This window comes from Monodelphis domestica, chromosome 3 (assembly GCF_027887165.1).
Source record: "Monodelphis domestica isolate mMonDom1 chromosome 3, mMonDom1.pri, whole genome shotgun sequence".
NCBI lineage: Eukaryota > Metazoa > Chordata > Mammalia > Didelphimorphia > Didelphidae > Monodelphis > Monodelphis domestica.
This window is the reverse complement of record NC_077229.1, coordinates 316,609,804-316,634,125: the sequence shown is the minus strand read 5'-3', so window position 1 is coordinate 316,634,125 and position 24,322 is coordinate 316,609,804. Positions and strand designations below refer to the sequence as shown.

The 24,322-nt window shown below is 36.7% G+C and overlaps 1 protein-coding gene across 1 annotated transcript in view; it reads right to left on the bottom strand.

Moving 5' to 3' along the window:
* Positions 1-4,886: 4,886 nt before the first annotated feature.
* The window catches only part of ADHFE1 (alcohol dehydrogenase iron containing 1), a 33,969-nt gene continuing 14,533 nt past the window's right edge, over positions 4,887-24,322 (bottom strand). Inside the window, exons 7-14 of the mRNA XM_016431503.2 lie at positions 23,400-23,477; positions 21,907-22,012; positions 21,105-21,257; positions 18,003-18,101; positions 16,376-16,454; positions 16,116-16,212; positions 11,896-12,053; positions 4,887-6,483 (exon numbers count right to left, since the gene is read on the bottom strand). Coding sequence (XP_016286989.2) covers positions 6,400-6,483; positions 11,896-12,053; positions 16,116-16,212; positions 16,376-16,454; positions 18,003-18,101; positions 21,105-21,257; positions 21,907-22,012; positions 23,400-23,477 — 854 coding nt within the window. The 3' untranslated portion in view covers positions 4,887-6,399. The remainder of the gene's footprint in view (positions 6,484-11,895; positions 12,054-16,115; positions 16,213-16,375; positions 16,455-18,002; positions 18,102-21,104; positions 21,258-21,906; positions 22,013-23,399; positions 23,478-24,322) is intronic.

Here is a 24,322-nt window from a genome sequence, read left to right as displayed (position 1 = left end):
CCTCTGTATGAAGGGCAGCCAGAGTAACTAGATTTTAGAATAAGTGGACACATTCCACTGAAGCAGTTCATTTCCACTTTTGGACAGTCCCTTAGGAAGTCTTCTGGCTCCTGCCGTCACCACATTTCTCACACACTGTTCCCTTCTCTTTACTCATTCAGCCACCACTCTGGTGAAGGGCCTCATTACCTCACATCTTGAAAATTGCAATGGCTTGCTGAATAGCCATCATGCCTCAATCTCCATGCCAATTCTAGCTTTCGCCCAATTGGCAAAATGATTTTGTTTTGTATTCCAAAATCTAGCAGAGTGCCTTCTGGGCTTTGAGAGCATAACAAATATTTGTTAAATTGATTTGAACTTAATAATCCAGTAACTCACAAACTTTTTGCCACAGTTGATCCATTCACTTTATTTTATTTATTTACTTATTTATAAACCCTTACCTTCTATCTTAGTTTCAATTCAAAGACAGGAGAGCAGCAAGGCCTAGGCAATCAGGGTTAAATACCTTGCCTAGAATCACACAGCTAGGTAGTGTCTGTGATCAAATTTGAACCCATGTCCTCCCGACTCTAGGTTTGCTGCTTTTTATTTTTTTAACTCATTCACTTTAAACATCATCTCTGGAAATACCCAAATTAAATTGCTTCAAGTATGTGGTCTTCAAGTGATTTCTCTTCCCCACTATGATCAATAGCTTTTGAAAAATATGATTCCTCAAGTACAATTTATTGCTTCTAGGTTTTTCCAAGTTTGGAGAGTTCCATTAGTAAATATGTCCAATGGTTTCACATATACAACTCATTTAAAATTGTCAGTTCAGTTTGTTCTCTGTGAATGCTTTGTAATTGAGAATCATACTATGAAAGTTCATCTTGTTGAGGCGCTTCATAGCCATTTAAATTTTCCTCTTTAGGGACAACTTTAAGCATTTTTGAGAATTATTTCAGGGATGTCAGAGGCTACTTAACATAATTTGCCCCCAAATGAGAATTGCTTCTGCACTAATACCCAAAGCTTAACATTGAATGTGACTGCATTAAGAGAAGCGGAAGGTCCAGAATAAGAGAAGTCATCATTTTGCCGGATCAGGCAATATCTTCAGTATTGTGGTCAGTTTGGGGTACTCACAACCTGGAGCAGGATCAGAAGAGGACAATTGGGACACTGAGGAGACTAGATTGTCTCATTGCCTTTTTTCATTAAGATAGCAGTTTTGTCTTAAAATTGTGCCTTTCTAATTCTGTTATAAATTAGCTGTTTGTTTGTTTGTTTTTAATTTGGTAATGGCACCAAAAGCAAACCCACATTGGGAATGGTTATTGTCACCACTGGGCTACTTTTGAGAATATGTTGCTCCAATTGAGTTCATGTATGAGTGTTTCTTTGTTAGGATCTTGGTCATTAACACTTTTGCTTTCTTTTCTCTTTGGGCTTTCCTGATTCTACTTAATTATCCATAATGAGTTTGGGGGCAAAAACCTACTTTTATTAGCCCTTCAAGTCTCAAACTCTTCAGCAATTATTTTTAACACACATTATGGAGACAGACCAACAATTAAGTGACTGTGCCTCCTAATAATTAGGTGAAATCAATGACATATTTTAGACTAATAAGAAGTCCACTCTTCAATTATACTACCAATTTCAGTCAATCTTCAGTGGTTTTCTATAGAGCAAAATACAACGAATTCAGAAAACAAATTATTCAATGACAATGACAATGTAAAAGGAAAGCACAATAACAATAAAGAAATGAGGTGCTAGGTAATTATAATGACTAAAGCTTGGTTCTGGAGAAGAAATGTGAGAATAACTTCCTTCTTTCATTGCAGAGGTGAGGAACTATGGAGAATGTTGTCTATATTGTTAGATAACAAATCAGATGCAGTTGTCAGACTTGGATTGGCTTTGCAGAACTGTCTCTCCACCCCCCCCCCCCCTTCTTTGCTAATCTTTGTTACAATGAAAACACTCAAGTGGATTGAGGAGAAGGATATATTCAGATTTGTGTGTGATGTAGAAAGAAAAGGCATCAATTAAGGAAAACTATCTAAAACCTCATAACAAAAACTGACGTTACTGTCTTGTACGTAGCCACATGAAGAAGTTCCATGGAAGATGCTAGCTATTGTGTTGTTCCTGGATGGCATTTTGAATAATGAATTTATTTTGGAATTTTTGGAAATTGGAATATTTTGGAAAGGCACAGACCGGATAGATTGAAAGATTGGACACTCTTAGATGGTGATGGTGGGGAGGAGTTGGTGCATCTCACCCCACATTGCTCAACTTGGCCCTTTCAGAACCATCTTTTGTGGAAAGAGAAATTCAGTTTATCCACTGATTCAAGATGTTAGGGAGTCTGTTGGGACTGCCAGCCTAAGGGCCAATTGTGATGTAGATGATTGTCCCCTGGGAGCTCTACCAGTGACCACCGAGCCAATTTACATGGGTAACTGAGCAGCTGTCCCCCGATTATGACTTTCTGATTCATCAGAGATGCAGGCAACATTTGAAATGCTGACCTAAAGGTGAAAAACTTCTTTTCTTATGGCCAATCCCCAGATCGAGGTGGTGCCTCACTGGAGTACAGTTCCTATTCTAAACAACCATTAATCTTTCTGAAGGTGAAAAGGTCAGAAAAGCAATTTTCGCTCTAAGTATTTTTTAATAGGAGAAAAAGTGGATTCTCTGTACTGTTCCTATCTGTGTTTCTGTTTCTTAGCATTGTTCCTTCTTTGAAGTTTTATTTATTTGAAGATGACATACTAACTCTGTGCCATTGACCATTCCGCTTCCTCCCAGCTGTGTCCAGGACTCCCATGACAATTCTGAATGCAAGGCTGCCCATAAATGGTATGTTAGCAAGGGATGACAGAGCAGAATGAATTAGTTGTTTATTGGAGGATTCAATAATTAAGCCTAACATGTCGAGTTTGGACTTATGTAGTGTTTTGTGAAACAAAAGACTGTTTAGTGCTTTAAAGTTAGAAATATACAAACTATAAAAATCCTCAGATGTATCTCTGGTTGCTTCTTTAATGCATTTTACAACTATTTCATGTTATCTTATATTGTGTGTCTCTTACTCATTTTTTCTTATGAATTTTTCATGGAGGCTCTCTACTCATCATGGTGGAGGTCTTATAACCATTTAATTTTATTTTCCTTAGCATAATTAACCCTGAGTTTAACACAAGTTAAATTCTGATGGTTAAAAATGAAGGGAAAAATGTTCCTTTTCATCACAAATTCATCCAAACCAAAAACAAGCCCAAAGCAGGTAAGGACTCAATGTTAATATAAATAAGCTACTTGGTTTTAAAGAGAGACTTGAGAGAAATTATTCTCTGCTTAATAATATGACATGGTAAAATGAGACATGAACAAAATTTTCCTTTGAATATTTAAAAATGAAAATAGAAGGAAAGAAAAGTGATTAGCTGCCTACAGCTTTGGTTTAGATAATAAAAAATCATATCAATCATATATGGATTAAGAAACTATAATCCTTACTTCTGTCAATCAATGACCTGTAAGTATACCTTCTCCTAAGTGAACTTGATAGATAACATTACAAGTTTATGGACTTAAAAATATGGAACTCATATTTTATAAAATCTGAAACTTCAGACTTGAAGAATTTTCAAACTAGAGTCCCAACCATCATTCATTAGATAACACTGACTGCCAAAAATGTTTTCTCCTGTAGGGAAACCCTATTAGGTATCATGAATACCCAAGAGAGGGAGTCAAAATTCTGGGAACTAGAAGCAAAGTTGCATGGAGCTTCCAGGTACAGACTAGATCCTTAGTTTGACCAAATCAATTCAACGAACATTTATTATGCATGAATATATGGTAAGCAAAGAAAGCTGAGGGAGGAGAAGTGACTAATGGCAGGGAGGAGATCCCTGATTGAGAAAACTGTTACAATATGATAAAAATGGTTTAAGAGGAAAGAAAATTCTAAACAGGGAATGGATCTAACTCTCAATAGGCACTGTACTGTCAACAATATAATGGTATATGATTTATGACATATGAAATATATATGCTATGATGACATCACTCCAGCATGTCATAGAGCTGGTTACTGTTTGAACTCCAAATGCTCAACTTAGTCTTTTGGGATCATTTTTTTCCGCATGAAAAAGCAGCTTTTATATTACAATGGGAGTCAATGAAAAAATAGACTTGATTTTACAGAAATTCACTTTGAAAACCATTTTTAATAAATCCAACCATTCTACAAAGTGAGAGATGCCTGTATTTGGTTTGTAGGATTAGGGTGGATCCTATATCTCACTCTTGTTGACTACAAAAGGAATTGACATTTTAAATTCTCAGACTAAATGAAAGGAATTAAAATAAGAAATTGTGATTTCCTAAATCTGTTTCTTTATTCCTAACCTTTAAATTCTCCTCCATTGATGTGACTGCCAAGCACAGTTACTTGTGATTCACATTAAGACATCTGGCTACTCTTGGTAAAGGCAATGAACATTCAGAAAAGAAAATTTTGTATTTTTAGTTCTCAGGTTTGTGTCTGTGTGATATTTTCTGAATTTTAAGCTCCATATTGGTGGCTGGAACATAACTGTCTATCAGAAGCAGTGAATCATAGCATTCTGGAACAAGAAGGAACTTTAGAGATCAGTCCGTCCAACACCTTCAATTTACACTGTGGAAATTTCAGGGCAGGAGATGTGAAATGATTTGTCTAAGGGGGCTGAGCTGAGATAAGCTTCATGGCTTCCTGAATTACAGTTTGCAAGCCATTTCTATTATATTTTTATGGTTCCTTATAATGGATAGATAATAGCTATTCAGTTACCATAAGGCTATAGACTTTAGAAAACATTAGAAGAGCGTAGCCATTGGGAGGTGCAGTAAAGTCTCTTTTATTTTTCTTATGTATATATTATTTACATGTACATTATTTAATCACACACACATTTTGAAATGTTAATGGAAATTTAAAATATGATTCATAGTACCAGTGTTATACTGCCCTTTTTCAGAACATTGATGCCATTACATGAATCACCACTATAATCAGAACCAAGGAGAAAAAGATAGAAGTTTTTGTAGACTAGTTGTGACTAAGGGAAAAATTGCTAGATATTCTGTATTCTCTTTGCATGTTCATATGTAGTACAGGGTTCTGATACAATTTCGTGTCTTTCAATTAACTTATTCTGGACCAAAGAGGCATTTATAGCCCTTTGCTTCCATGGGTGAATTAATGTTCCTCTCAAAGGATATTCTATTCACTATCTTGGGAGTTCTTGTTATTTTTAACAAATATATTGATAGCTGTGTTTCAATATAATCACTTTTCCTAGTAATCCTAAATAATTTATTTTGTGCATTCAAAAACATTAAGTCTTAGAAGGGGGTTCCTGGGCTTCACCAGAACACTAACGAGGCTGGTGGCACCAAAAAAAAAAGAAAGAAAAAAAGGTTAAGAATGCCTACACTGGAGGATTAGTAGCCTTAACATTACTTTCTTTAATTTTTTGATCCTGTTCGATTTGAGTGTTCCTGGAATTTTTCACAAACCAAAATTTATTAGACATAAAAGAATAACTTCCTGGGGTCCTCCTCTCTTTTCCATATCCTACTCTTTTATTGTTGAAAAGTACTCTCTCAATTTATTAGATGGTTCTCCCAAAACTAATGAGTATCTGGAATTAAAAAAAAAAACTGAAGAAAAAAAATCTGCTGGATTTCACTCGGTGAGTTCTGTTAAAGTGACAGTCACAAGAGATGTACCTGGCTCAGATGGCAGGGGACAAAAGTCATGGGAGAGAGGGAAAACAAAAGACTAGCAGAATTATGTGAGGCAGGAAGGAAGGGAGAGAGAGAAGGGAAGGGGAGGGCCAAAGGAAGAAGGAAGAGATGGGAAGGGGGGGGGGGGAGACAAAAGAAGAGAGAAGACTGGTCGAGGGGGAGAAAAGAGAGACTGTTATCTCCATTTGTCTCTTCTTGCTTAAATGGCTCCAATTTTATGCAATTCCTTCATCAGAAGAGAAAAATCCTACACCGTTCTTCAAAGGAAAGTCAAACAACTTCAAACTCAAATGAAAAAAAAAAAAACCAAATTTCTCCCTGTCATTTGACCTCTCTGGGTATTGGTGGCAAAGTTGGCAAGAGTGGGCTACTCCCGAGGGCCAACACAGGGAGGAAGCGAAGGCTCTCGGGGAGTTTTCCTAGCCTGCTTCATGGAAGTGGCTTGACCCAGAGACAAGGGGCAGACTCCAGAGCCAGGTGTACCAGCTAGCAGCAGGGAGATGATTTGTGGGTGAGAAAAGCTCAGGAACTGGAGAGAGCAGCTTCTGCCTTCGGAACTGGCGCCGAAGATGGGAATTCTTTGTGTTTGAGCCTAAATTAGTACAGTTTCATCGAAGCCTCAAACAGAGCGGACAATTCTTCTTCCGACTGAGAGCGGGGAGCGAGTTTGGTGACTCTTTCCTGAAAGAGTAAAGGAGAGGGGGAATGTGGAATTTGGAAAAGCCGAAAGGTTGCTCAGTGACACTGAATTCACTCGGTCTTTAGAAAAGCGTGATCTGCTGACAAAAGAATATGGCTTCCTTTCCCCCCCTTCACATTCTTTGCTGGATGGACCACTTGTCCTTCTTAATTGACATGTATAGAGTGCCAAGGCTCCCTCTGTGAATGATCTCCTTCCTCATAAGGCTCCAGGGCAGGGCTCGGACTTTCCAAGTGGAAGAACAAGCTCAGCGAGATGACGTGATCTGGCCAGGGCCACTCGGGGAGTAGAAAAAAGAACTGGGTGCAGCCATGCGCTTTGTACTGGCCTATAGCTGCCTCTTCTCACACGAGTTATGCTTCCAAACAGCAGATGTGTGCAAGAATTTTTCTGTTTTGTATGAGCTTTTGAAAATTGTTTCTTCTTTCCCCATTTCACTCTGCCTCACTATCCTGACTCCTCAAAGGCTAAATACCTACTAAAATAACTAAATATTAATAATCTAAATAAAATATATTAAATAAATAAAAATCCTAAAAATAATGCTAAAAATAAAAAACCATACTAAATAAATAAAAATACTAAATAATCTAAGGACTAAATAAAATAATCAAAATTATAGTCAATAAACTATGCCAGAGGCATCGAGGTGGCTCAGTGGATAGACAGCCAGGCCTGGAGATGCAAAATTCTGGGTTCAAATGTGACCTCCGACACTTCTTCACTGGGCAATCCTGGGTAAATCACTTAACTCCAACTATCTAGCCCTTAATGCTCCTCTACCTTTGAATTGATACTCAGTGTTGATTCTAAGACAAAAGGAAAGGGTTAAAAAAAAAAGCTATGCCTTTACCACCTAGAGAGATGGAGAGGGATGACACTAACAAGTGAATTCTTACTAGGATCAGAGATTTGGAGATACCTAGTTTTAGCCTCTTATTTTACACTTGAGGAAACTGAGGTCCAGAAAGTTAAGTGACTTGTGCAATGTTTCATACTTGAGAGGTGGGATCTGAACTGAGGTTCCCTTGTCACTAGAATCAGTGTTTTTTCCATTGTGCTATTATGTTACTCCTTTAATTATTTAATCTTATTGTTATTAATTATAATTATTATTTAGAATATATCAAAGAATACAATAATTATAAATAAAACAAAACAAATTATTAAGTATATCATTATAATTAATAATATCCTATACATTAAATAAAAAATAATTATGTTATTCCTTCAAAAATTTGGCACATTGTTTTGTTTTTTAGTCATGTTTGACTCTTTATCACTCCATTTGGGGCTTCCTTGGAAGCGATTTGAAGTGGTTTGCCATTTCCTTCTCCAGTTCATTTTACTTGTGAGGAAACTGAGGCAAACAGGGTGAAGTGACTTGCTCAGGATCACAGAGTTAATCAGTGTCTGAAGACCAGATTTAAACTCAGGAAGATGAGTCTTCTTGACTCCAGGTCTGGCACTCTTTCTGTTGTGCCATAGAACTGCCCAGCTTGTTACCAATATAAAACTATTTCCTAGCTCACCCTTCTGCCAGCACTTCTCAAAAATAAAATGTTTTTATTTCAAATTTAAATGATTATTCTTAGAGGTTTCAGAAAACCCAAAGATTAATTTATACTCCTTTTGTTCCCTTCTAGTGTATGCTTTACAGCAGTTTTGCATACTGCAAAGTTGGGTGTGATAACCAGCCTGTGATGCGGGATTTGGCCACAGATATTGATTGAGTTGGTTCTTCCAATGGGAATGGATTGCTCCCTGTTGAACATAAAAGAATTTTATAATATCAAAGGCTAGATTACAGGAAATATCCTGTGCAGGAAGCATAAAGTCATTTTCACGCCATTAAATTTTGCCTTCTGTAATAAGGGAAAATAAAAATTGAATTAGTCTTCCACAATGGCAAAAGTTAGAAATAGTAGCCCTATGAAAAGCCTGCTGGTTGCTATTAAAAATTAGGAAAACTGCTAGCTGTGCGATCCTGGACAACTCACTTATCACCCTGATTGTCTAGCCCTTGCTGTTCTTCTGTCTTAGAATCAATACTGACTGAAGGTAAGGGCTTTTTTTTTTTAATGAAAGAAAACAATACTACATGATCTCTAAGACCTCTTCTGGTTCTTTATTCCAGAAATGTATGAATTTACATATATTTGTGCTCCAAAAGGAAGGAAAAATAGAAGGAGAGAGGGAGAGAAGGGGAAAGAAAGAAGGAAGAAGGAAAATAAGGAGGGATGTAGGGAAGGAAGGAAGGAAGGAAAGAAGGGAGAGAAGAAGGGAGGGAGGGAGGAAGGGAGGGAGGAAAGAAGGACTTATATTAACCCCAAGATAAAACTAGTTGGAGCTCTTTTGAATTGTCAGATATTTGCTGAGTGCAAATGATGCAGACTTTTCTAGTAGTTCTTATAAACAATCTTATTATTTTGTAGTCCTGGCTGGTAATCAGAATGTTCAACTTTTTACCTTGAATATTGTGATTGAATTAGCAAACTTATTTAGTCGTATTCTGATTTTATTGAGGTATTACAGCAAAACAAAGAGAACTGGTCTTGGGGTCAGAAGGACCTGGATCAACTGACTCTCACATATTGACTAAATGACATTGGATAAATCATTTAAGCTCAAAGTAGGAGGCATGTCTCTTAGACTATGAAGTTACTAATTCGTACCAATATGAGAAGTTCCTCTCTACTAGATGTCTAAAAAATACAGTTTTACTCCACATATTTTCACAATGTGACATGTTATCTTAGGCAATCAGAATAAACTACTAATTAACTTGCATTTTAGTAGCCAATCTTGAATTTTAAACTCTCTCTGAAATTACATTTTGAGAATGAAAATTTCAGAGCTCTAATTCATTTGGAAGAAAATCATTGATTTGGGCTAACGACTGAAAAATTCATTTCTAGTAACCAAGGCGGTTAGGCATTTACTGGCTATGTAACCCTGGGCAAGTCACTGGACCCTGTTTGCCTGTGTTTCCTCATCTGTAAAATGAGCTGATAAAAGGAAATGGCAAACCAATCCAGTATCTTTGCCAAGAAAATCTCAAATGGGGTCATGAAGTGTTGGCTACAATTAAACAACAAAAACAAAGACAGGAATATCAGAAATATCTATGGATGCTAGATGTTGCATATGGTGTTTTGGACTGCTATGTTGATTTTGCTTAACAGTATTGCTTTGGGGGGTATTTTTATTTTTGGTCAGTGACTGGTCAATGACTGGTCAAACCTAAAAGATCATTAATGACTTTTTAAAAAAATCCAGCAGGTCACAATATACTGGTTTAGGGGAAAGAGCACTAAAATTGGAGGCAGGAGACATGGTTTGAAATCTCAGTCCTAACTCTGAGGGACTTAGTAAAAAGAATGCTATCCCCCTCCAGCGAAAGAACTGTTGGAGTATAAATTCAGATGAAAATATATGATGTATCACTTGTTTATCTGGATATGTGATTTAGGGTTTGGTTTTTATAATATTATTCAGTTATAAGAATGAATAATATGGAAATATGTTTTGTATGTATACATCAGAAAAAAATAAAGAAAAACTGACAAATTGAAAAAAAGAAATCTCAGTTCTGCTACTTATTACCTATGAGACACTGGTTAAGTCACTTAATCTTTCTGGGCCTCTTTTTCTTCTCACTAAAAAGAAGAGGCCAAACTAAATGGCCTGACTGCTAAGGTTCCCCTTTTATATTTCATTTTTATGATCCTAAAATCAAGCAATTTAATGAGAAAATCACAGATTTTATTTATTTATTTTTTTGGTGATAGCAAACATTCCTGATGATGGCACTTTTCAGAGGCTCCTTTGAGGAATAAAGAGTATCTCTTTATTTCCTGTACAAAGTTAGAGGCTACTTTCAGTCTTCAAATTATGGCTGCTTCATTCCCAAGGACAATCCTTGATTCTAGCCTTGGTTGATAACTGTCCAGTTTGAAGGGCTCTCTTAAAATTTATCCTATTCTAAGCTGAAATAGTGGCTTAAAAGAGATAAAGAATAGAGAGAAGAGGTTAAGTCTTTCCAAACTATCTGAATATCTGCCTTGGATAGAGAAATATTAAGTGGCTCTGAATTATAGTGTTTAACAATACATTTATATATATACATACATGTGTATTTGGAGTTTGGGACTTTTGGATACAACATAACTTAATATATTTATATTAGCTGTAAATATAGGGAAGAAAAAATGAGTAGTTTTTAGCACCACTCCTATTCCTGCTTGACACATTTTTGTTTTGACTTTATATTCCTAGTATACACTCAGTACTCCTCCAAAAAATCATACTCTCAGAATTATGTTCCTAGAAAACTGCTAAGCAAAATTGTCACAGGTTTAGTTTTTTATTTTTTAAACTGTCTTAGAATCACTACTGTGTTATTGGTTCCAAGGCAGAAGAGTGGTAAGGGCTAGACAATGGGGGTTAAGTGACTTGCCCAGGGTCTCATAGCTGGGAAGTGTCTAAGGCCATATTTGAACCCAGGACCTCCCATCTCTAGGCCTGGCTTTCAATCCACTGAACCACCCACCTGCAACCAGGTTTAGTTTTAAGAGCCACTACTATCCTTAACAAAATAAGAGAAAAGTAATTTTCCTTAAGGAAAGAATATAGTAAAACTTTAAAATAGTGAAACTCAAAATATTTTCATCCTATTTCATGGGAGAGACTGTCAAGAGTATTTCATGGGTGAGAGGAAGTGAGAGATAAAATAGATTTTTGTTCATTGAAAACAATAAAAAAAAAACAACCCAAACCTTCCCTTCCCTTTTAGAATCAATACTGTGCATTGGTTCCAAAGCAGAAGGTCAGGAAGGACTAGGCAATGGGGGTTAAGTGACTTGCCCAGGGTGCACAGCTGGGAAGTGTCTGAGGCCAAATTTGAACCCAGGACCTCCTGTCTTCCTGTCTCTAGGCCTGGCTATCACTCTGTCGTCCTCCTTAAGTTTTGTTGTTGTTGTTGTTGTTGTTGTTGTTTTTTAAGAATACTACATTGAGGAAAGTGCTACAGAGGGAAGGGAAGTTTCAGGGCCGTGGGAGCCTTGCCTCCGTTCTTAACGGAAAGAAGCCTTTTGGTTGCATCATACATGTATCAGGTTAAAAACACCTGGCTCTGTGGTGTGCAGTTCTTTATGGAAAAACATAAAGGAAAAGGAACATTTGGTGTCTCCTCCCTCCTTCCTGCCTCCTCCCCTCCCCTTTAGAAAGTTTGCCCTAAGGGGTGGGCTTGCAAAAAAGAAAGCAACGAGTCTTCTGGGGGACCTTGGATTTAATTTCTTCCAATATAAATTTTAAAAAGTTTTCCTCCTAAAAATACGTTGCTGTGCTTGCATCCATCCGGTAGGGAGGACGGTGAGAACCTCCCGTCTTACCTGAGGCAGCGTGCCTTTGACCAACGCCGGGATATCAGCTTTGGAATAACCAATGGCGGCTAAACCATCGTCAACATTCAGATCAAATAAAAATTTCCGGAGCGTGTCGGCCAAAATAAGCCCGGCATCTTTGATTTTGGCAGTGCGGACTTCGGCTCCTGAAATAAGACATAAAACTGGACTGTAGCCTAGAAAGCGGGGAGGAAACCTGCTCTGGTCTGAAGTTAATCCCGGTATCAGCTCAAGCCCTCATTTGCACATAACTGTCATTTCCCTGACCTCTAGGAGAAGGGCCGGCAATGTCGCCTTTGCCTTAAGTTGGACTAACTTGGAAAATATGGCACGAAACCAACCAGGCGTGGCGACGCTGCCGCTGCCGCCTCCGAGGAAACACGGAATACCTCTGGCGAAGGGCAGACAAGTTGGCAGCTGGAGCCAACTCCTTTTCCCGCCTCTTGGGATCCCTTTTTGAAAAAGGACCTCGACCAAAAACAAACAAACAAACAACCGCTCAAACCTTCTTCCAACCCCTCCCTCCACCCCACCCCATCCCACCCCCGCCCCCAACTTGTCCCTGGCTTGGGAGGGGAGAAAGGAAGAAAGAAAGGAATGAAAAAAAGCCCAGAAAGGAAGCCGGAGGGGTAGAAAGCTCGCGTTTGGAGGTGGAGGCTGACACTAGTGTACTAGCAAACTCGACAAGCGTCAATTTCAAGGCTTGGAATTTGGTGACATCTAGAGGTGTGATCTTTGCATTTCTCCTAGCTCTCCCTCCCAGCGACGCTTTGAATTGGGATGCTTTGAAAACACCTTTCTGAACAGTGGAGATACAGAAACACAAGGAAGGCTGTGAAAATAAGGGCCATCACAACCACCAAAGAGGAGAACAATAAAATGGATATGCACACACACAGACAGATGTTTGTTACATCGGAGGAAACCCTTTCCCGTTCTAGGTATAGTCAATTAATTCATCAGTAGATTTCATTAGATTGGAAACTCCCAAAGGCCAGGGGCATGTTTCTTTGAAAGAATCATCAGTTAATAAGGAGCAGAAGCCCCGCACAGAAGTCTCTGAAGTGACAATTTCTAATGTGGACATTTACAACCATGAGAGGAGAGAATCAGATTGTCAACAAGTCTAAGTTTTGGAAGATCTTTTGATATTTTTATGAATTTATTCTGTTATTTATTCCTAAGAACATAGGTCTAGAATCAATTATAAAAGTATACTATATGTGTGTGTGTGTGGGGGGCAGCTGGGTAGTTCAGTGGATTGAGAGCCAGGCCTAGAGACGGGAGGTCCTAGGTTCAAATCTGGTCTCAGATAGTTCCCATCTGTGTGACCCTGGACAAGTCACTTAACCCCCATTGTCTAGTCCTTACCACTCTTCTGCCTTGGAGCCAATATACAATATTGATTTTTAAGATGTAAGAGAAGGGTTAAAAAAAAAAAAGAAATTAAGTCCTAGGTAAACATAAGCTAATATCATTTAATCTGGTTTTAATCTCTCATTCTTCAGTTTAAGCTGAGTTTCTCTTGCTTTGACCCTAAAAACTAAGAAAAAATTCATCATGCTCTCTATATAATGATTCTTCCATTTTATGCCCACTTTCCAGCTGTGCCTTGCACTATATTTGGAAAGTTGGCAACTTTGGGAGATGAAGTATAAAAAACAACTTGAGTTATTTGAAGGAATAAAAAGGAAATTTTTACAAGGAATAGAAAAATCTATGGACTACTAATTTTGAAGACTAGTCCCTTAAGACTAGTTCCTTTTTTTGGCCATGGAGGTGGTGATTATGTGGAAAGACAACAATGCATTTTTACTTTTGTTAGAAAACATGCCATAGTTTAAAAATAATAATTCAGAGTTTTAGAAAATATGAGAACAAACTCAATAAAATGAAACAAATACTACCTAGATATAAAGCAGCAGGATGGATAGGAAGCTTGGCTTTTGAGTTACTTAGTCAACCTAGGTTTAGAAGAGCTGAAATGTTGCTTAGGCAGGAGGCTAAAATATGAGAGGAGTATTTTTATAGCTTCTTTGCTTCTGGGAAGGCAGTCATGAAATATATCATCAAAAACTCTAGATCTCCCAGTGAGGTATATTAACAGTGTAAGACTATTGGTGCTGGATGGAAATAGAAAGTCTCAGCTAACTCAGAGAACATTTTTTTAAAGGCTTGGTATAGAAAGGTTAAAAAATATAAAGCTAGGAAAGTTGAAGATTACAAAAAAGGGCCTTTAAGCATTTTAATGACTCAAGTAGAGTATAACATAAAACAAACTTGGGCGGGGGAGCTTATATTTTTGTTACTGAAGCTTTATATTGCAGAAAGGACAGGTTGTTAGTTCTTAATAACAAGTCTTGTCTAAAAGGGGACCTATTTTTTCAATACTTTCTTTGGCTTTCTTAGATGTTGATTAATGTTAGCCTCAAAATTATCTTTGCTAACCGGAATTGAAAGTTAACAATTGGAGTTCCTCCTCCTAATAATGTCTAGATACTTAACAAAGCCACCCTAGTACCAGTTTGGGCTGCCCAGTAGCCCAGAGAATTGAATAAGTGAAATACAATACTCTTTCCCTACCTAAAGATTAACAAAAATGATCACAGGAAATAAATCTTCCAGAAACAAGTATGGCAATATCAAATTGCTTTGTGACAATGCTCACTTCCCCTAGGTTTCTTTGAGTAACATAATATGAATAATATAATAAGAATGAGGGAGGTTGAGCATACTTAGTACACACTCAATGTATCACCTGGAGCCCAAGAAGGATGACATAGCAATATGCAGAAAAATAGCATGAGTTTATTTTTTTCCCTAATACCATGTAAAAAATTAAAAAATATTTTTTTTATTTTAAAATTTTAAAAATACTATTTTATTTTAGAATTTGAGGTCCAAATTCTCTCCTGCCCTCCTCTCCCAGTTTCTTGGGATTCACTGCTAACATTTAAAGAAAATTCTGGAAAATGAAGTAAGAATAACAATGACATTCTGGATAAATAACAATCTTGGTGAGTTAGCATCTACAATATATGTGTTTTAACAATTTTCAGTTCTTTGAAAATTGTTAGTATACTTTTGCTGTATATAAAACTCTACAATTTGATAATAAAAATTGGGTGGAGAAAAAAGGAGCAAAGCCCAAAATGAAAATGTCATTGATATTGATGAAAATTCTAAGTATCTTTCAGGGTCTAACAGTGCATCAAAATTATCATATAAATCAATCATCATTATACAAAAACACTCTCCAAAATCTTAATGTTTGGATTTACCATGTATTGGATTCTGGATAAGTGAGTTTTTTGTTAAAAATATTTGTTAAAGAATTTTATCATTTGTCAAAAATGGATATAGCCAAAGCTATATCGTTTATCTATCTATCCAAAGTAAAAAATCCCTCTCCAGAATCTAACTGATGGCAATCTGGCCTCTTTGAATACTTCACAAGGGAGCTTTCCATACTTAGAAACTTCTTTCTTACATTTAGCTGAAACATTCCTGATGAATAACTCATGTTCTCATGATATTTATTAATATATAATTTGGGAACACTTAATAGAATAACCACTCTTGTCAGCTGTGCCCAACTGTTTGTGACCCTACTTGGAGTTTTCTTGGCAAAAATATACTGTAGTGGTTTGCCATTTCCTCTTCCAGATCATTTTACAGATAAGGAAACTGAGGCAAACAGGATAAAGTGACTTGCCCAAGGTCACACAATTAATAAATATCTGAGGATACATTTGAATGGAATCTTCTTGACTCTGGGCCCACTGCTCTGTTAGCTGCACAGGGTAATCATTACAAAAGACTAATAAACTTAAAATTCTCTCTTGTAAGGAAATGGACCAGTAGACAGAAGGCTAGTCTTTACAGAATAATTTTCTAGATATTTATACCTGGGTAGGTAACTCAGTTTTTGCAAGTCTCTTTGGACATATTTCTCAAATAGAAATAATACATTACCTACTCGAAGGCAAGATGGTCACTTATAATCTTTCTCCATTCTAAAATTCATGATTCCATGAAATATTGTTATAATCTAAGATGAGTTTCTGTTTTATTTTTCAGTATCAAACTCTTCCCTCTCAGCAATATTTTTAGCTTATGATATACAGTTTTGTCACTGGTAAGCAACACTGAGAAATTCATTTGTGTCATTTATATAAGTAACAGATTTGTGAATAGCAGGATCATACCCAAAATCTTCGCTGTCTCTAAGTGCCGCTCAGGAAACATTTGGGATGTGAAGGTAAATACTGCTGGGGATGTGAGTACCACAGAAAGGCCATGGGGCTGCAGGGAAAGAACCCCCCCCCCCCAAATGATGAGTGTTAATCAATATGAGAATTTGTTCTTCAACCAACAGCCTCTAAACACTGTTTACCATGAGACCCAAATAATTGAACATTAGCCCAAAGCTATAAGAAATAGAAAGTGAAATTTAAAAAAAAATTACCACCAAAGAATGATCCACATTATAATCCTTCGCTTTATATGTCTTCACTAAACCAGAAATTGGGTAAGACATCCCATGGCTGGAAACAAAAGAAATTCTTCATTCAGATAAATGGGTATGATCATTGTCTCTAAGTTAATAGATAATTCTAACATGAACAATTCTCCTTTAGGTATGGCACTTAATAAAAGATTCTAATGAAATGGATTGAATGAATACTACACAGAATTCTCAATTTCATGCAAACTCACCCATTCCTCCCCACCCCTGCCTGATTGGCCCAAGAACCTAGAGATACTACTCAGCTAGAGATATGCCTTTTCATGAACAAAAACTGCAGAGTATTTTGATCCAAAGGCTTATAGTATTTTGTAAGAAATAAATGTTGATTCAAGAGGAAAAAAATATCCATCTATTCCACAGCTGAATTGGTCTTCCCATCTCCAAAGATGAGAAGGCATCCCTCAGAAAGTTTATTTAACCAAATATATTGTAGTTTTAATGCATACATAGCCTGATGACATATCCTTAGTGCACACCCCCTACAGGATGCTGTCTTCATTGGGAGTATGACCAATCAAAGGGGGCATTGGGAATGCAATGTGTCCTTAGTGACACATTACAGTCATCATTATTTTTTTACTATTTAGAAATCTTTTTTTTTTTACCATTTTTACTATTTATTTATTTATTTATTTATATAATTTTTACCAAATGTTTCTCTTGGTGGGTTTGGATAAATAGATCTGTAAGACAATGAAAGGCTCCAGAATATTTCTAGTACTAATAAATGTATTAATCAGCCCATAGGGTTACATATTCCATGTTTTTGCCTATGCATTTTGTTTGCTATTTTGTATTATATTATTTTTATGTGGAATCCCTGGTTTCCTTCAAAACTTAGTTTAAGCACTGCCTTCTACATGAAGCCTCTCCTGATCTTTCAATACAATTTCCAGTGTCCTTTCAACCCCAAACACCCTGCATTCATTTTGCATAATATTCTGTGTGTTTATACATGAATGTGTGTATTACTATTTGTTTATGTGTATCATATGTCTCCAGTAGAATATAATCTCCCTGAGGTCAGGAACTGCTTCATTTTTGTTTTTGTAACCTCAGAGCCTGGCACATAAGTAGATGCCTAATAAAGCTTGTTGATTGATGGTTTAGAAGTTCTTTGAGGGTAAGGGTTAAGCTTTATTTATTTTTGTATCTTTCTTAATACATAGAGCAACGTAGGCATTTCCATGTCTGTTGAAATTGAATTAAGTGGAACATTATTGGAGAAGGTTCATTCTGCTAACAGTTTTTTCTTTTTGGAAATGGTGGTGGAAAGTATAAAAGAGGAAATATCTTGCTTAAAGTCAACAATAAATGACATTAATTTATTCAACAAATATTTAATGAATATGTACTATATTTGAAGTGTTAGATGGAAGCAATAAGATTCAGTTTCTGACCTCATGGGGTTTATAATCTAATAGATGAATGTCCCATTCACTGAGAAAACTTTATAATAGATTCAGTTGAAGTTTTCTCAATAGTATCTCTAACTCTGATCATTTCTCATAACTGTCCGAATCTAGAAGTTAAAATGATGAAGACAGATCTGAACTTGGCTCACCAGAGATGAACACCAGCATTTCCAAAGCCAATACCAGCAAAAGCGCTTGCCAAGTGCATGTTTGACTTTGCCTCGATGTCATCCGGATTTCTGACAGCTCTGTGAATAATATAAATAAATACCCAACATTAAAATAACAGCCCTGGTATTTCCAATTGGAAAAAGAACTGCCCAGAGGGCAAGATAAGGAAAGAATGTGATATTCAATGGGAAGAAAAGTTGATTGGATTATTCAAACTACCAGTAGTTTTCTAAATCAAACCAAATGGAGAAACATTCTCCAAAAAGCAGTTTCAGTAAAGGAATAATAAATATGCTGTCATGTTGGTCATATGAAACAAAAGCCCTGTGGGAAGAAAAGCATTGACCCTTAAAATGTTGACATTGCCTAGAAAGTTATCCAAAAGCTCATTTTTCTTCTTCAACTTTAAATAATTAGGACTAAAACTGTAGGCTACTTTAATATATGTATGTGTGTGTGTGTATGTCTCTCTTTCTATATATATATATAAAATTCCAGAATTATGATGGAACTCCTTCTGAAGTCAATAGTTGCTTGTACATATCAGGGAGTTTGTATAGACTAAAGCATCATTCTTTTATTTATATTTCCTTTAAGATGGATCCATTAGGGACCTCTTTTGGTATCTTTAGAACCAACATACACTTTTCAAAATGTATGATGCTTGAGTTCAGATATTATGTGGATAATACCTGCTATGCTTACTTCTCAGAACTATTAGGATAGAAAATGAAATCATGAGGTGAAAGCAATTTTCAAATTTGAATGTACTATACACATGCCTACTGTTATTTTTTTTCTATCCAACCTGAAAATTTGTTCTCTCCATCCTTTGATGTTGCAGGAGGATAGCCATTATCTTCTCCAAAACCCATAGCTTAAAGCCTCCTTCCAAGAAGATTTCTCTGTCAGGACTAACATGAGGAGAGTACTCATGGCCACTCATAGCCCTCCAGTGTACCTTTCCTCAGGTGACATATAAAAAAACCTGATTTCCATACTCTTGGGATCTGTGATTTTATTGGTGGAGGTGATGCTACTAATAAAGATGATAATCTTTCTACAATTTAGATCAGTGATTCTCAACCTCTCAATCTGTAGCAATGAGAATACATAATGCATATCAGGTATTTACATTCTGAATCATAACTGTAGCAAAATTACAGCTTTGAAGTGGCCACCAAAATAATTTTTTGTTTTGGGGTCACTGCAACATGAGGAACTGTATTGTGGGGTCACGGCATTAGAAGGGTTGAGAACCACTGGTTTAGATGATGGGTTTTGAGAACTGTCATGGGCAAAAAACTCACCATAGCCAAACTAGTTTCAAATGTGTAAATAAAAGAAAAATCCAAATCCAACTATGAATATAGCTGTCTTGATTGTATGTTTGCATTTTTTGATGGGTAGGAAATAAGCTTATTTTCTAAGAGAGAGAACCATAGCTTCTCAACATCTTTGTACCTATATCATGCTACTGATAATGATCTATATTTTTCTTTGACCTCTTTGGTCAACATGACTCCATTCCACCACTCCCCCCAACCTGACCTCACATAGTACTATAATATGTCATTTTAAATGTATTTATTATACAACTATGTCTTGAAATTATCTGTTAGTATCTCAAGCATGGTACAGTAAATGGAAACTAGAGTCAAGAAGACTTGGATTCAAATTCTGATTTTGATACATGCTGGCTGTGTGATCCTTGGCAAATTGTTTAACCTTTCAAAGTTTTAAACAACTTTCAGCATTGCATCTGCCTTGGAAGGGAAAATGTTTTTCTGGGAGCTCCCTCTACTAGTAAAATTTCAGTTTGGGGTCCAAAAGAAAAGTCGGCTTCTTACTGCTAAAATGTTGGGTATGGTACATGTGTGGGTACCATTAATTTCATAAGGGACAAGAAGTGACATTAAAAATGATCTTTAAAAGAGGCCAAAACTTCTGTGGGTTTGGGATGTCTCATTTAGGTAGAGAATTATCTTGGCTATATGGATATATGGATATGTTATAGATATGTGTGCATAAATATAAATATATTTGTAAATATATAATTGATAACAGGTAATAAATATACATTAAATGTATAAACATATTATAAATAAATACCTACATGTATGTCTATGTGTATCTATATCTATCTATTTATATCTATCTATAAATTGACCAGAGGCTACATGTCCTATAGAGAGGATGGGCTGCCCCACCAAGGGAAAGAAGATTCAGCTGGCTGACTCCTTCTGGAGTGAATCTGTGGAATCTGGTTCTTTTGCATAAAGTATAAATCCCAGTTCATTTGATACAGTTCAAGTGCTCCTATATTTGTTGAGTAAATATTTTCTTGTGATAGAAGCCCCAAGGAATGTTCATAATTGTCTTGCATGTCTAAGTACAACTTTTTTTTTTTATTAGTGGTTATTTATGGTTCTGTGCTTCATAAACTGGTCACACCTTTTTTTGAATTCATTTATATTTTTGCCCTTACTAACTTCCTCTTGGGTTGCAGTGCCTTATTTTATGATTCAGCATATTAAGTATCACAGATAAATAAACATTAGACCCAAAACAGATGTTAGAAAACCACTAGTCCAACCCCCTCATTTTACAGAGTAAAGAACCTAAAACTTCCTTTAATTTGTCTGTATCTTGTTCAGTTTCCAGCTGATACAGTCTGGATGTGTCCAGCTATGTCTGGAGATGACCCTGACTTTGTGAATGGCAGCTTTCACAAGAAAGCCAGTTTTGCTCAGAAGATGCCTCCTGGTATCTTTCTTCAATAGGACCTCAACCCTACTAGTCAAGATTTTGTACATTTTGGTCATGCTCCCCTCTTGGACTTTTAATCTTTGCCTTTCTGGTCTGGAGGATTGTGGTCTTTTTATCCTCATACATCAGTTCTACCATGCCATTTCAGTAGACAATCTCTAGCCCCATTTTGCCTTTCCTAAGGTCAAATGACAGGAAGATGCTCAGTATTCCAGAACTGGACACATCCTGCTTTCCTATAAGGGTAGCACAGTGTTTTCTGTTTCATTTTCAGTATCCTACATGAAGAGTCTATAAAAGGCATAGCGTACCTTTTAAGATACTTGGCAACGATTTGCAATGCGTGTATGGCCCAGACATCACTTATAGGGTTGCTACCCTGGTAAGCCGGTCGATTGATTGGATTCGAAGGGCAAGGGCTTCGCTTGTGGTAAGGAAGGGCCGTGTAGGATTCCAATGCATGGCTAAAAAAAGGAACAGTAAAGAAAGTGAATGAAATGAAAGAGTCATTTTCTATCCATACAAAATACAACTTAATGCTTTGAAAGTTAAATGTTCATTCCACTGTGAATATGCTATTGGATGCCATTTATGAGCTTTTGGGCTACTGATGGTTTTATCCAACCTGGGGGTTGGCAATTGGTGACTCTTAAGCTCTGAAAATCTTTAAGTACATATATTAAGCCCCTTTAGGTGAAATAAACAAGTGAAGTCATATTTATGTGTTGATTCATTTAATTAACAAGCAAAAATGATGAACTATGAATAGTATTGCTAGCTTTGGTGGTAAGTAGGGCTCAAGCCTAGAATTCTCACCTCATCCTTCAACTTTAACTTTTCCCAAAGCATGAAGCCCTCTTTGGGGGCCCAACTCCTCTTGCTTCCCTTTGGTACCTTACTTTTTCTCTTCCTATTTTCACTTTCTCACCTGTGCCTTACCTTATTTGTTTAAACCCTCTACTTCCAAGTTGACATTGAAGCAATCTGATAATTTTATTTTACTTACATTTTAATGGGAAAAAATTCCTGGTTCTTGGATAGCAGACTCATATATAATATATCGTAATAGTAGAATGTTGTACTAAAAAAAAAAAGAGTATATATGGTCCTTACCAAAGTACATCAAAACCACTGTTAGCTACTACCCGTGGGGGCATGTGAAGTGTGTGCAAAGGATCAATTATTCCTAGAGTAGGTTTGATAGCTCTGGAGGCGATACCTAAAATGTAGGAATTATAAAAATGAATTAGGTACATGAATATAATGTTAAAAATCATTTTGAAAAATAATTCTAAAAAACCCCAAAGAAATGAGATCCCTTAATTGTATGTCAAAGGGTCATATAGGATAATGAAGTTACACTGGAAAATAAGAGACCACTTAGCTCTTCAGTTTTAGTTTTAATTACTTAAGGCTAAAATGTTTTGCTGGGATGTAAGAATTACACAATACAGGCAATGCTCTATTTTGCTTATAACCCAGGGCACAGGGACTGTTGCAATAAAACACTGACTAAAGACCTCATTTTGTTATGGTAGAAAAGTGTGGTCAAAGGCAAAGTTTGGGAAAGGAACATTTGAATCAAATTAAACTGGCAATGAAATGTGTTTGCAGGTTATTATTGTTTTAAAGGAAGGGGGAAATTTAGAATGGAGCAAAGCATGGATCACAAATACATAATGAAATTTCTTAGCCAGGAAGATTTCTCATTTATGGGCACTGAGAGTCAACATCTCACTGTAGTTATTATAAGATGAATCTCTATCAAAGTTATATGGTTATAACTAAACCAAAGTGACCTTGGATGGATACTTATTTGTACCCATATTCTAAGAAATGAAGAAAAAATATATAGAGATATCAATATTCTTCAGTTTTACTTTATTTTATATAATATATAATCTTAATGTGGCATATGTAATTTCACATGTAATTATATGATAATATATTATATGTGATAATTATATTATATGAACATTGTATCATATTAATATTATATGTGAAATTATATGTGGCATATAAATTGATATTATATTACTTATGATTTTATATAACATATAATTTTAATATACATTTTCTATCACATATAGTTATTTTATATATATTATATATTTTATACTATTTATAATTTATTTTATACTTTTTATTTATTAGAATTATATATAATCAAGGTTCTTTTTTTTAAACCCTTACCTTCCATCTTGGAATACTGTGTATTGGTTCCAAGACAGAAGAGTGGTAAGGGCTAGGCAATGGGGTTAAGTGACTTGCCCAGGGTCACACAGCTGGGAAGTGTCTGAGGCCAGATTTGAACCTAGGACCTCCCTTCTCTAGGCCTGGCTCTCAATCCACTGAGCTACCCAGCTGCCCCCCCCCCCCCAGGTTCTTTTTTTTTTTTACTTTATTTAGTCAAATTAGAACATTATTCCTTGGATACAAGAATCATATTCTTTCCCTCCTTCCCCTCCCCCAATGGGCAATTCCATTGGGTTTTACATGTGTCCTTGATCAGAACCCAAGGTTCTTTTTTTTAAAAGAAAGTTTGGAAAGCAAGAGAAACGATGAACTCAAGACTTTTTGACAGCTTACCCAAAATAATGTCCTACCTGTTTTTACTTTTAAGCGCTCATAGTCAAAAATGGCAACTCCTGTAGTCTCACTGCCAGTTCCAGCTGTAGTGGGGACTAGAAGAAGAGAATATCGATATCAGGGTGCATCTAAACCAGGGCTTATGGAAATTTTAATCCAGCCTTAGAAAACGAGGGACCAAATGACAGGGCCGCAGGTCAGCTTTCCTGACCTCATTCCTTCATCCATGTTAACAAAGTCGGTATTAGTGGGATGCATCATGGGAAGCTCTTTAACACCAGTGCCCCAACAGCCACAGCTGTGCGCTCACTCTCAAGCTGCTCAGCATCCCTTGTAAGAAAACTCAAATTTGGGCTCTCTGAAAGGCATCTCCTTTGGCAACAAGCACGGCAATGTTCTGCTTTTGCTACGCTTCACGGTTCTGGACATCCTGTCAAGGTTTTAAACTCTGCTAATCACCCCTCTGTGTGAGGCTGACACAGTTTGCACCAGGGGGTGCCATTTGCCAGACATCAATTATCCTCCTTCCCGCTGATACCTAATTCATGTCAAAACACTTCATTTGTCATCAGCTGAATCCTCGGGCACATCCCATCACAAAGCTCCCTCACAATAGGCAGGGGGCTGGGGGTGGAGGTTTTTAACTCTCCAGCTAAAGAACACCACCATATTGATAAGCTGCCCATAAAAGTAGGAAGGAGGGGAATAAAGATGCCGGAGTATGATGTGCCGGGACAAAAGCCATTGTCATTCGTATTTGCGTGTCCATGAAGAAACAGTAGGGAACAGAGCAGATGTAAGCCGATGCTCCCCACATGTCACTGGAAGGGACAAAGCGTGAGGGCAGCTGAATGGTGGATCATATGGGCCAGAGGGTTAGCCCAACACCAGAGAAAACAATGAGCAGTGCCCTTCCACACCTCAGTGGCCAGCAAGACAA